This window comes from Osmia bicornis, chromosome 6, assembly GCF_907164935.1.
Source record: "Osmia bicornis bicornis chromosome 6, iOsmBic2.1, whole genome shotgun sequence".
Taxonomy (NCBI): Eukaryota; Metazoa; Arthropoda; class Insecta; order Hymenoptera; family Megachilidae; genus Osmia; species Osmia bicornis.
In genome coordinates this window covers 4,252,910-4,265,807 of record NC_060221.1, presented here as the reverse complement: position 1 = coordinate 4,265,807, position 12,898 = coordinate 4,252,910, and the positions used below count along the sequence as shown (strand labels likewise).

At 35.0% G+C, this 12,898-nt stretch overlaps 4 protein-coding genes across 6 annotated transcripts; 3 read left to right on the top strand and 1 right to left on the bottom strand.

Annotated features, from left to right (window-relative positions):
• The first annotated feature begins 295 nt into the window (after window positions 1-295).
• Window positions 296-1,361, top strand: LOC114874510 (endocuticle structural glycoprotein SgAbd-2-like). The gene is made up of 4 exons (XM_029183839.2): window positions 296-307; window positions 491-615; window positions 779-923; window positions 1,143-1,361. The coding sequence occupies exons 1-4, from the start codon at window positions 296-298 to the stop codon at window positions 1,359-1,361; spliced, it is 501 nt and encodes a 166-aa protein (XP_029039672.1).
• A 1,196-nt stretch (window positions 1,362-2,557) lies between these two features.
• Window positions 2,558-4,467, top strand: LOC114874542 (26S proteasome regulatory subunit 7). The gene is made up of 6 exons (XM_029183909.2): window positions 2,558-2,762; window positions 2,834-2,871; window positions 2,954-3,436; window positions 3,506-3,670; window positions 3,740-3,906; window positions 3,981-4,467. Exons 1-6 carry the CDS (start codon window positions 2,690-2,692, stop codon window positions 4,357-4,359), a joined length of 1,305 nt encoding a protein of 434 aa, XP_029039742.1. The 5' UTR covers window positions 2,558-2,689; the 3' UTR covers window positions 4,360-4,467.
• On the bottom strand, window positions 4,458-7,545 carry LOC114874541 (cytochrome P450 302a1, mitochondrial). The gene is made up of 8 exons (XM_029183908.2): window positions 6,393-7,545; window positions 6,031-6,271; window positions 5,778-5,953; window positions 5,499-5,703; window positions 5,276-5,429; window positions 4,953-5,201; window positions 4,672-4,884; window positions 4,458-4,601 (listed from the first exon to the last, which is right to left on the bottom strand). The coding sequence occupies exons 1-8, from the start codon at window positions 6,565-6,567 to the stop codon at window positions 4,494-4,496; spliced, it is 1,521 nt and encodes a 506-aa protein (XP_029039741.1). The 5' UTR covers window positions 6,568-7,545; the 3' UTR covers window positions 4,458-4,493.
• Window positions 7,546-7,850: 305 nt separating this feature from the next.
• On the top strand, window positions 7,851-12,551 carry LOC114874543. Of its 3 annotated transcripts, none has more exons than XM_029183910.2 (5): window positions 9,060-9,138; window positions 9,443-9,548; window positions 10,523-10,782; window positions 10,850-10,969; window positions 11,373-12,551. In XM_029183910.2, exons 2-5 carry the CDS (start codon window positions 9,510-9,512, stop codon window positions 11,878-11,880), a joined length of 927 nt encoding a protein of 308 aa, XP_029039743.1. In that variant the 5' UTR covers window positions 9,060-9,138; window positions 9,443-9,509; the 3' UTR covers window positions 11,881-12,551. The 3 variants fall into 3 exon arrangements, with proteins under 3 accessions (XP_029039744.1, XP_029039743.1, XP_029039745.1); XM_029183912.2 differs by having other exon boundaries at window positions 9,088-9,138; window positions 9,423-9,548; XM_029183911.2 differs by lacking the exons at window positions 9,060-9,138; window positions 9,443-9,548 and adding an exon at window positions 7,851-7,976.
• Window positions 12,552-12,898: the final 347 nt, after the last annotated feature.

The following is a 12,898-nucleotide window of genomic DNA, read 5'->3' as shown; positions in this document are numbered from 1 at the left end:
GGTTGAATTCAAAGGGTTAATTAAATTCAAAGTGACAAATTGCTTACTAATTGACTCACAACGATAGGCATACCATTCATACATGGTTAACATTAATTCTAATATGTAAGATGATGAGGAACAGAGTTAAGGTGGGGCAAAATTGTGAGGGCGAGTGTGGAAACTATGAAGAGAGAATGGTTAAACGTTATAGGGGAAGGGAAAATCTTCTTCAACGGCTTCATATAAATGTCGGCTCTACTTCTCCACCATACTGCAGATTCGATCTTGTTCAAATCGACAACAAACCGTCGTCATGCAGCACTTAGTGAGTGATTGTTATAGAAATTAATCGAAGAAGAATGAAAGTGTATCAGATTTTAACCCTTCGTTAACGTAACGTTCCATATTTCACTGTGTCGTATTTCTTGTCTTTGCATTATTTTCAAGAAATTTTTCAAGTAAAAAAGTGTTAATTATAATTATTTCTTTTCAAATCGTATGATTGCAGTTATTGGTCCTTGGTTTATTTGGCTGCGCGCTAGGTCAGTACGGTGGTTTTCGTGGTTTCCCGAATCAAAATGCCTACCGACCGACACCTCGACCAAATTTCCAGCAACCGACGCCTCAGTACAGGTAAGTAGAAGCAATCGTTCGAAAATGAAAATTTATGGAGATCCTAAATAGATCCTTGTTATTACCATTTTTTTAAATTAAAATGCTCTAATCAACGTTCATGTCTTTTCTATATCTTCAACTATTAATAATTAACTAACGGAACGTTTGCTGGTTCTTACAGTAGTCCTGGAAGATTTATAGCTATCCGCAGTCAATCGAAGGATTCGTATCCAGACGGTACTTATACGTTCAGCTACGACACCGAGAACGGGATTTCCGTTGCCGAAAGTGGACGTCCTCAAGGTGCTCCGCCAGGACAAGCCGAGGTAATACTGTTATCTGAAACAGTGAAATTATTTTCTTAAATTCTCCAGGTGTAAGTAATGTCCTTGAAAGAATTATAGAACAGATTGCTCTATATTTACATTCTGGATAATTAATCAATTGAAAAATGAAATCAAGTGGTAGAACCCTAGTCTCTATCTGGGACCAAAGTTAACTAATGAAAGATTCCTCCCTCTACTAATTATGTATGATTTTTTTAGATTGTTCAAGGTAGATTTTCCTACACCGCCCCTGATGGAACCCCCGTCACCTTGGAATACACAGCCGATGAAAATGGTTTCCATCCCCAAGGAGCACATTTGCCAACACCGCCACCTATTCCCGAAGCTATCAGACGAGCTCTAGCCGCCAATCCACCTGGTCCCGATAATTCAGACTACAGACAACCCTATAATAACAATATTTACTCAAGATATTAAATAAAAATTAATAACGAGTTCCAGCCTAATTATCCGACGTGATATCTGTACATACGTATGTGATTTTAAAAAAAAAATTTTTAAAATATTGATATCAACCTATCGCAGTCATTAAATAATACACGAATAAACTTTTCTATTTTGTTAACCTTATTTTGTATTATTTCCCATCGTTGTACCGAGAGGGCGTTTTAACGGTGTAATGTGACAAATGTATGCGAAAGAGAAATAAATGATATTTATTTTATGCATGTACCTATATGTAGTTTCTTTTTTGTACCTTAACATTGTGATAATTTTTTTATAGTACTTTATAATAGATAAAGAATCTGAAATCTTATTCATTGAAACCCAGAATGATAGATACGAATCGTAAGTCACGAACTTGTGTATCAATAGTAGAAGAAACCACGCTGGTTGAACTTCAATTACGTCACGCCTTTGACTGACACGTAAGAGTTGCGATAAAGGAACAGCAATCAGTTGAATACAGGTGAAAGTGTTCCATTGGATCTTCCAATATCTTATATTTTTCTACGGATTACCCTGGTCAAGGACTAACGCGAACGATCCAACTTGGGCGGTTCCTGCACTTCCTTTAAAAAGTTCATTCACATGTATAAGTAACAATGTACCGGTACATTTATATCGCGCGTGTTATATCACGATTCGTATTGTATCCATCAATTACATTCACGCAATTCGTATAAAGCGTCCCAGTTTATCTCCTGAACTATTTGTTTTTCAATAAACTTTGGTATCTTTTTTATTTAAAGGAAGCGGGAAGGAAAGAATGTCTCAACACTTACTTTATTTTTATTAAGGGAGGAAGTTCCAGATTAGGCTCTCCTAAGCTCTTCAAGACTCTTGATAATTCAATCAATTTCTAAATCAAAAATTTTAATTTTATAAAATTTCAATTAAAAATTCTTTTGAAATTTTTAATTTCTTCAATCTCCCAAAATCTCCCAACTCTCCCAGACTCGTCCAAGCTATCCTAAAATCAGGGCCGACCCTGGACCTAGGTCCAGGGCCCCCATAAGACGATTTTGATGTAAATGTAATGTTTACTCTTTACTGAGTAAATACTGATTACTCTTTGAAGAGATTTACTTTACTATAAACCGCTAAGAACGCCACCGCATTTATCTACACGATTGCCCCAAGAAAATAGTTCATAAATGAAATACAGAGGTCAGTGATAAAAGTTGTCGATTTTGCTTGTAATGTAACCAACATATAACCTAAGTTCTGACTTTAGTCAGTATCTTTAGAACGTAAACTAAACTTATTCGTTAAATACTCAAAAGAGATCAGTAAATACAAAAATGCCCGATCATTTAGGAGAAGATATGCGCAAAGTGAAAAGCGACGAGGATAAAGAAGAGAAAGAAATAAAATGTAAGCTATAAAGTTAAGTGATCTTGCTCATGCTTATTTCTCACTGTTCATCGTGTTTAATTAATTTTTAGCACTGGATGAAGGAGATATTGCTTTACTTAAAACTTATGTAAGTGTAAAAATATTGTAATACTTGTAATAATGAATTCAAGTTCATAAATTACTGAAATTAATGTATAAATTATACACAGGGGCAAGGACAGTATACTAAAAGTATTAAAACCGTCGAAGAGGACATACAAACGATAATAAAACGCGTTAATGAATTGACAGGAATCAAAGAATCTGATACTGGTTTAGCACCACCTGCTCTTTGGGATTTAGCTGCAGACAAACAAACCTTACAGAATGAACAGCCTTTACAAGTGGCTCGTTGTACTAAAATAATTAATGCAGATTCTGAGGATCCAAAGTACATAATAAATGTAAAACAATTTGCAAAGTTTGTAGTAGATTTAGCAGATTCAGTTGCTCCAACTGATATTGAAGAAGGCATGAGAGTAGGAGTGGATCGTAACAAATATCAGATTCATATCCCATTACCTCCAAAAATTGATCCAACTGTAACAATGATGCAAGTTGAAGAGAAGCCTGATGTTACGTATAGCGATGTCGGCGGTTGCAAGGAACAAATTGAGAAGCTAAGAGAAGTCGTTGAAACTCCTCTCCTTCATGTTAGTACCCTGTAATTAATCATTCATTTATGTATACACAATGAAATAATCACAAACATTCTATTACAGCCAGAAAAATTCGTTAATTTGGGCATTGAGCCACCTAAAGGTGTACTGTTGTTCGGTCCACCAGGCACAGGTAAAACCTTGTGTGCTAGAGCTGTAGCAAATAGAACGGATGCTTGTTTCATTCGAGTTATTGGTTCTGAATTAGTCCAAAAATACGTTGGTGAGGTATGTATAATAAAAATGTGGAAGATACTTAATTATATGCTGATTTATAAAATAAATGTCTGATGATAGGGCGCGCGTATGGTAAGAGAATTATTTGAAATGGCACGTAGCAAAAAGGCATGTTTAATATTTTTCGATGAAATCGACGCCATTGGAGGAGCTCGTTTCGATGATGGAGCCGGTGGTGATAATGAAGTACAGCGTACCATGTTGGAGCTTATAAATCAATTAGACGGGTAAATAATATTTTCTTCTTCAAATTTTTGATAATACAAGTAACGTTAAATATATATTACCTGAAACTTTGCAGTTTCGATCCAAGGGGTAATATCAAGGTTTTGATGGCAACGAACAGACCGGATACACTGGATCCAGCGTTAATGAGACCAGGACGTTTGGACAGGAAAGTAGAATTCGGTCTACCGGACTTGGAAGGACGAACACATATTTTCAAAATTCACGCACGGTCGATGAGCGTCGAAAGAGATATCAGATTCGAACTTCTTGCTCGTCTGTGTCCTAACAGTACCGGTGCCGAGATTCGTTCGGTTTGCACCGAAGCTGGTATGTTCGCGATTCGTGCACGTCGTAAAGTAGCGACGGAAAAAGATTTTCTAGAAGCAGTGAACAAAGTAATTAAATCGTACGCTAAATTCTCTGCAACTCCCAAATATATGACTTACAACTAAGCTCGTTATAAACTTCAGTAATTGGTTCCGAAATAAATATTTATATAAATGCCGTATCGTTGTATTGCTGGTTGATAAAATAATAAATTGAAACATCATTTTCCTTAATACTGCATTTCTTTTTATAAATGTTTTTAAATTTTATCAAAACTTAACTTCACTGGGCCACTCGGTTTGTTAATTAGTAAAGATATCATACCAAGTTCATCTCCATGCCAAGAAAATTTCAAGCGCCTACATATCTGCAGAAGATGAAACAATTTTCAGAAATATTAAAATGGTATTATAAAATGAAAATGTAAAAGGATTTACCTGCAATAATAAGACTTGCATGTTTTGTTCTGCAAAACGTCTAGCAATACAAGAACGAGGACCATGACCAAAGGGTAATAATACATACGGATGTACAGATTTTCCTTTCCTATCTACATTTTCGCGAAGCCATCTTTCTGGTATAAATGTATCTGGCTCGTTAAAATATTCAGGAAGTCGACAAATGATTTGATTCTGTGTTACAACCACGGTCTATAAACACAAATGACCAAGAAATCAAGCCAGTCCTTTATTGTATTTCGGTTTTCCAGTAAACTTACCCCTTTAGGCACCTGGTATCCATTAAGATTAACATCAGTCTGCAAAATACGCCCTATTCCTACAGAAATAGGATTTAAACGCAAACTCTCTTTAATAACAGCTTTGGTATAACTTGCATTTCTTAAAACATCTGCTGTTACTGGTTGATTGCATTCAGGTAATAATTGCATGGCTTCTGATCTCAATTTATCTTGAGTACTCGGATTTCTTGCAAGATGATACAAAGCAAAAGCAGTACTGTAGGTAGTCTAAAAGATTACAAATTTACTATTTAATTTGAACTCTTCCTAATTTTTATATATTATGAAGCAATGATATTTACAGTGTCTATACCAGCAAGCAGCATATCACAAGCCATGCCTACAATGTCCTTAATATTTAGAGCAGGATTTTCCAAATAAGCAGTTAGAAATGATTTCTTACAACACCTTGCTTGCATATCCTTCTGTTTACTTGATACCAGTTCCAATGCAATCCTAATTGTATCAATGAAACATAAAATCTATTGTACAATTTTATCATGAGAGTATTTAAACAATACTCACGTCTCCATGAATGTTTGTGCTTTACGTAATTTTTGGTACAACGGTGTGTCGAAAAAACGCCAAAATTGCAAACCATTGTCTAATTTTAAGATTGCACTATTTGTTGTGTAAGCAGCTTCAATTAATTTTGAACTTATAGAATCCTTACACCTTTCTTTTTCTGAGAAACTATTCAGTCTTACATCAAACACAATTAAACATGTTACTGAAAGAAGAAATATACAAATATGTAACATGTTAATAATAATTAAATTGAAACTACTATTAACAGAATATTACATTCAAGAAATAGTCGTGATAGAATTTCTAGAAAATCCTCAAATCTTTCATTGTTGCATAGTTCAACAAACTCTTGAACAACACAATTTGTTTCTTCCAGATAATTAATTATATCTTGAGGTTTGCTGGTAACTTTTTGAAACTCTTTTCGCAGTCGCCACCATTCTGGTCCATTCCTAAAATTCATAAAATAAAAATATGAATTCCATTCAAATGAAAATAAAGTTTTCAATCTTAATCCAGATATAGTTACGTGGGTAAGAGGCCCCCAGTGCTGTACACGTCGCTACGATCTTTTCGGTATTTCAGAAGAGCTAAATGACTTCTTCTTTCCGGATGTAAACCAGATTCGGCCCTGAAGATCTCAGCTATGTCCTCTGGCCGATAAACCCACACAACGTTTACATTCGGCACTATTTCTTCGCGTACCAAAGGACCGAAACGATTCAATTTTTTTCTTCCACTATCGTACAACTTTGTAAAACTATATTCACCTATATAATACAATTTCAATTAACATAAATTTAATCAAATCACATTGAAAATCTTATTTTATAAACAAAGCAACAACTATGGGAGCTAATATTTTTCAATCCACTGTATTAATTCTCTCACCAATTAACGGTAGATATTTATAAAGCGTTCCAATGATAGGCAATGATCTCGGTCCAGGAATATCTTTGAAAAGTTTCCCTTCAATTTCACACTTTCCTGGATTATCCGAATAAAATCGAACGTATACCTCCTTTCTTATTACACCGTTGCTACATTTCTTCAGTCGTCTATACATTATGCTTCAACAGGTTTTAAAATAAAAGAAAAAAGAGACACAGTGTTTGACAGCGATACAGAAGCAGAGTAGTCAGATCTGAGAGTTTGAGAGCTGAAACGTGTTCAAGAAAGTCCTCTCTTCCATTCTTCTCTTTCTTTTCCTCTTTCTTCTTCAGCTCGATTCGTACCTCTTCCAGGTCGCACATAGAATTCCAATGTGCTGCGTACCTTTGCATAAATTCGATACGTTCGCGATAAAATCGTTCGTTTATAGGTTTTCCTTTCCTGATAAATTCTTGAATAAAATTTGGATGTAGAAGCTCTGCTAAAAATCTTTTCAAATAAACTGAAATTCAAACTTAAGCTTCTCGTTCACTATTTTACATTATTACAATCCTAAGTTTCTTAGAATGTTTTAGTTTTCTTTTTTAAATAGTTTGATCTTGAAGAAAAATTGATCTAGTCCACGATATAACGTGCTCAGTAATGAACACAGTAATGTCAAGGACTGACTATGTTAATTTATAGACTATGAAGAAGATCTATGGTAATATGTATAATTATACAACTAACGATCTCGTTACAGATTCCATGATCCACATAGTTAGGTCTAGGCAAGTGCGAAACATGTTCAAGGACAAAGTGAAGGTAAAGTCAAGAGTGGCAAGGAAATCTATTTCGCTCAGAATAACACTGACGTAATTTCATTCATTTCTATGTTACTCTACTAACGATCAACTGAATTATAAATTAAATTTTTACAGGAAGATATACACTTCTGATGATCTATCATAATTATTCTTCATAGTCACTATTTTTTCAAAAATTACAAAAATTGATCAACGCTATATTCAACAGAGATAATGAGGTATCATCTAAAAACAATTATGCAGCGATGATTCATTATACAAAGAGAATATGAAATTAAGACTGAGAAATGTAATAGCAGGTTCCGTTTCACAGGGAACTACATCATCTATTTTGGCGAGAATAGTCACCAAAAATTTTAAATATTAAAAAAATGATCAGTCTATCCTAGAAAATGTTTACCGCCATCTGATCTTCAGTTCGAACGTTTTATAATATTTTCATTTGATTACGTCTATCGATCTACAGTTTGCGCGATGCTGTGTACCATGTCTCGGATTGTATAATAAAATCTGTAAAGGAAAATTGCGAAGGCGTAGCTCCGGTCTGCTCTCCCAAGTACGGATCCAAGTACGGGCACGTAGGCTTGTTCATGTGGGATTTTAACTGTGATTTGGCTTCGGCATGGTCGTCATTCGATCAGTAGTCGGATGTGATTACATGTGAGAGGATTGGTCTCTCTACCTCTGGATCCTTTCAGTCAGTAATAAGTGGTTCACTGATGTCCACTGTAACACCATTGAAAAAATGCCATCAGTACAATTTTTATTATTCCTTCTGGTAAGTTATCAAACATGATTTCATTAAATTTTCAACATGAGAAAAAATATACATTCCTAGAACAATAGCTACAACTTGCCACTCACTCTGACAGCTTTCTGCTGATATAGTGTATAGTAGGGTACAATGTAGGCTTCTATTGGGTGAAGGTAAGTCTAAGGGGAAGACATTTCCATCACTTGGCTTCAGTGTTGGGAGAACCCAGAGAAACAGTAGGGAGAGACAGGGAGAGACATTGTACTCCCAAATTACATTACATTTAAAATACAAAAATAAATAATAATAATAATTTATCTTATCTTCTAGAAATTTAGATCCTATTTAAATTTGTATTTGAATATTGAATTATGCCAAATATTACATCTTATAGATGTGATACCTGGTATACCAAGGATATAAAAGTTTCACTGTCAAAGACAAGGTTTCGTGTACACAAACACGTTCATTCAGCATACACACGATGTACCACAGAGCCGTAAAAGTGAAAGCGGTGCAAACGAGGGAGAAAATATGATCGCGAAACTCGGTCAATTGATCGCTATAAGATGAATTGGGTTTTCTTATACGCGTTTTTTGATCATGTTCGTCAGCTTTCGTCGGGCTTGGAATCACCTGAAATGAAAGAAAAAGTTTTAACTGTATTTTAAACATCTTTTTCTTCGTTTTAAAGAAAGTGTAATTAATTAAGTTCTACAATGTAAATAAGTGTAGGTAATTAGGATTTGCACAAATACAGTGGTGACCAAAGTTGAACTATGATCCATATGACACTCAAATATAAATAGCTAATTTTTCTAATTTGCATATTCATAAGAAGAGAATTTGCAAATTAATTATTTTTGGAAAATAATCAATGTCAATTATCATTGCCTCGGTCACCAGAGGGTTGATGACTTTCACTGTGCCTTTCCATCTGAAGAAAAGTTAATTTTCTTTATCTTTCCCCTTTCGCGGTACGTTCTTTGAGAATCGCTGCTCTAGTGTTAAAAGTGTCGTTTAATTGTAGAGCGACTATCTGCACCGGTACGTGGGCGCGGTTTTACTCGTTGGGAAAAGCGTTCTGAAGAAGAAGGGGTACGATAGCTCTGAAAACATAAAGCATCTATTCTGTTTCAGTTCCCGTATCGCGTCCTTTGTGCTCACTTCGCTGATATTCGCGCAGGTGATACATACGACATCAATAAAATAAGATAGGATAATTAATTAGAATCTTAATCGCTAATAACCCAGCCTAAAAGCTGATGCGATATTAAAATAAATACCTTTTCTTCATTTTCTTCTACATCTTCAGCAATTTTTTTTTAAATACAAAATTAGTATTTGTTCCATTTTTTATTATTTAATTGCATCTACTATTAAAATTCTATTAAAGAAAATGAAGCTGTGTAATATAAAATTATTAATTAATTTAAAAATTTTCTTCTAATTAATTAATCTCATTTGAAGGATACGTGTGATTTTTTTAGAAGTTTTATAAGGACGTTTTATAAAAATGGTGATTTATGTTATACTTCGACAATTATTATAACGACTATGCTTCTGCGGACGTTGAGTTGTCTGAACCTGTTAACGGTAGGTTTCTATATAAATATCTTAATAGCGTTAAAAATTTTTCTGAAAATTGTCTTTTGTATCTCTGGTACGATAACGTTCCAACGCCCACGCATTGTCACACTAAACAATGAAACTTCGATGATCATAATATACGAACAATTAATGAAACGTGTTGCGCATGTGAATTCAGAGCATTGAAGGACGTAATTTCATATGAAGAATAAACGGAACGCTTGGTGAATACGTATTTCATTAATGAATAAGATCATTACTGTGACACACATTCGAATGTTTAAGTAGAAACACCGTTGATGACGAATAGCGCGTACCGGAATGCGTTACCGATTCTATTAACGCGTCCATTAGCGTGAGGGTCATCATTGACCCTGCACCACAAATAAGCGACGCACCTATTTACATTCTACTGATTTAAAAGTAATCTTATAATATAGCGAAGAAAATTAAAATTTTTCTAATAGAAAATCAATTTGTCGAGTTAGGCTCTCCCTAGGCTCTCCTTAGGGTGCACGTCCTCTCTCAAATAAAACTCGCGCGAGTAATCCTCGAGAGCATTTCGCATACCTAGGCACTGTATTGAGAATGGTTGTAATATTTTATCTAAAAAAAGAAGAATATTTGAGATTACTGAAACGATTGGGAAGTGACGGAAAAATCAAGGTAAACTTAATATTCCCTGCCATTGTGTCGACAAATGATTTCCTCGAATGATACCTAAATCAAGCATTACAGATGAGAAATTACAATTACCAAGGTATTGTTCCCATAGTAGCTGTCGGTCATGGTATTTTCACCGTCACTTTTGCCTCACTTCCGTTGTCCTCAATATTCTGTGGGTCCCACAATTCTTTCAAATGCCTTTCTTCTTCTTGTAAACAATGTACGCCACTAGCGTTCTAAGAAGATAAGATACGTCACATCCTTTTAAACACATGACGCACCTGGTGAGTCGGCTACATATACTTTTGTTACAGGTTTCAGTTTCGTGTCTAAGCACGAGATTATCGGAAGCTGAGCAAAGTGGTTGGAGCTTCGATCCGAACACACAGTACCATATTCAAACGGACGAGGGACCAGAAAGGTATTTACGTTTCCAAACGTTAAACGGTCAGTATAGAAAGGAGAAAAGATTGGTCGATGGTACGGTGATCGGTACGGAGGGATGGTTGGACCCATTGGGTTATTTACGTCTTAAGGATTACATAGCTGACCACAATGGATACCGGATATTAAGGTAAACTACAAAACACAAAATGATAATTAGTGAAATTTTCAATGAAATTTCTTTGCTTTTTAATCAGGTCCAAAATGGTGTACGTAGGTAGGAACAGACCTATTTACAATGCTGTGAAAGAAACGAAAACGGTTCCTGCTCAGACTGGAATTCTAGTAGAACCGACCAGACCACCGAATCCTTTCAGGTACTCGAAACATTTATGCAATCATTTTGAAAAAATCTTTGGCTTTAAATTGATATATCACGAGTGGTATTTCGTGGTCCTCTTCATTCTGAAAAAAAAAAATAAATGAAGTTAGTGTTGAAAGAAACGTCACTGAAAGTAGATAGTGTGAAAGCATTCATTTCCGACAATAATAACTCGTCGGCGGTGAACAATCGGTGGAGATGCGGATCTCTGGCGTGACAAAACTGTGAAAGCACGCATTAGCGTTAATGGTTTCTATTTGTAGCGTATTTTACTTCTTGTCATAGAAAGCGATCAATTTGAAACGATATAAGCTGGCAAATAGAAAGCTTGAAATTTTCAAATCAACCTATGTTTAATTTCAATAATTGAAATTAATAATCATTTCTTTCTTTTCTAGACAATCGGATACGAATTATGTTCGTCCCTTACTGAGCAACGATATTAACTCGAATTATTACATCAGTTCAACAGCAAAACCAAAAGTGGACCTTTCTCCGGCATCGAACGACGATTATTACTATAATTCGAATCCTACGAGTCTTCCATCTAGTCCGCGAAATTTGAAAAATAATCAAGTTCAAAATAGTCGTTACAATTTCCTACCACGTTCGAACGAGCCATCCAGTAGGGTACCGCCGTACGATGGTACCCATACTGTTGCTAATGGGTTTCAGTATTATTTAAAAAGACAATACCACGAGGAACAACAAGATCCATCTGGTACCAACATTGGTTCCTTTGGATACGTTGATCCTTTTGGTATTAGAAGAGTTATCTACTACAAAACAGATCCACGAAACAATGGTTTTCTTTATGAACAAAATAATAAGTATGTAGGTTTGACGGGAACACCATACGATCCATCCTTAGCTAATTTATACGGACGGAAATTGAGAAACAATTAAATAATAAATTATTTCATTTTATGTACACTTGCGATCAAATTGGGGTTCCTAGAAAACATGGGGAAGCACGACCTTTTCAGCCTTCCCCATGCGCATCCACGGGAAGAATGCCGCTGCCGCGAAAGGGGCTCTCCTATATATAGGCCTGTGGCGGACCGCTACCGCTTGCGCGCAAGCGTCTGCGCGGGGAAATTTGAATTATCATTTACCTCCTTTTTGGTACTTTACAGTTATATACTAAATTACATAATATTTAATATTTAAAAGTTGTATTATTTGTTATTTGAAATTATCTTTTATGTTAATATAGTCAGAAATAAGTCTGATTTGATCGCCAGTGTACTATTACATTCATAATGAATAACAAGTATTTCAAATATATCAGCTTCGAGGCATCGGTTTATATTTCTACGATATATTTATGTGGGCATTTAGGGTAAAGTATTTTTTTTTATCATTATCAATAACAAAATAATTTGAAATGATTAAATTAGCTAGGACACGTTACTCTGACAAGTTACCCTAATTGCCTTAAGGCTTAAGCTTTGAAGCTTTATTTGAACGACACTTGACGAAGAGAGATCCTACGATTTCTCGAAACATCAACAAATATTGGGTGCCATGCTAAGTCAGTTTATACATTATTTATAATAAACATACATAATATTTAAGTTTTTAATGATTTAGAAATCCAATCTGCTGAGAAGGAATAAAAAGTTAACAAGTTAACGTGTAGAGTAATATCAATATAAGTAACTTTTTAAATAATTCATTCTTTTATCCTGGGTCACAATTGACCCAAGGTCCACCGTTTGAGGGTTAAGAACAAGTATAGGGGGAGAAATCACCCGTTTGATTTTTATACAGCAATTAGTATCAATAAAGTATCGATCACTGATCACTTAGACTGTTAATTAAAATTGTTGACTATTCTAAAATCTGTCACCCAAACATTGTTATTCCTAACCAGGAAAAAGAAGCGAATTCGCTATGTCATTTATTAAAAATATGTACATAA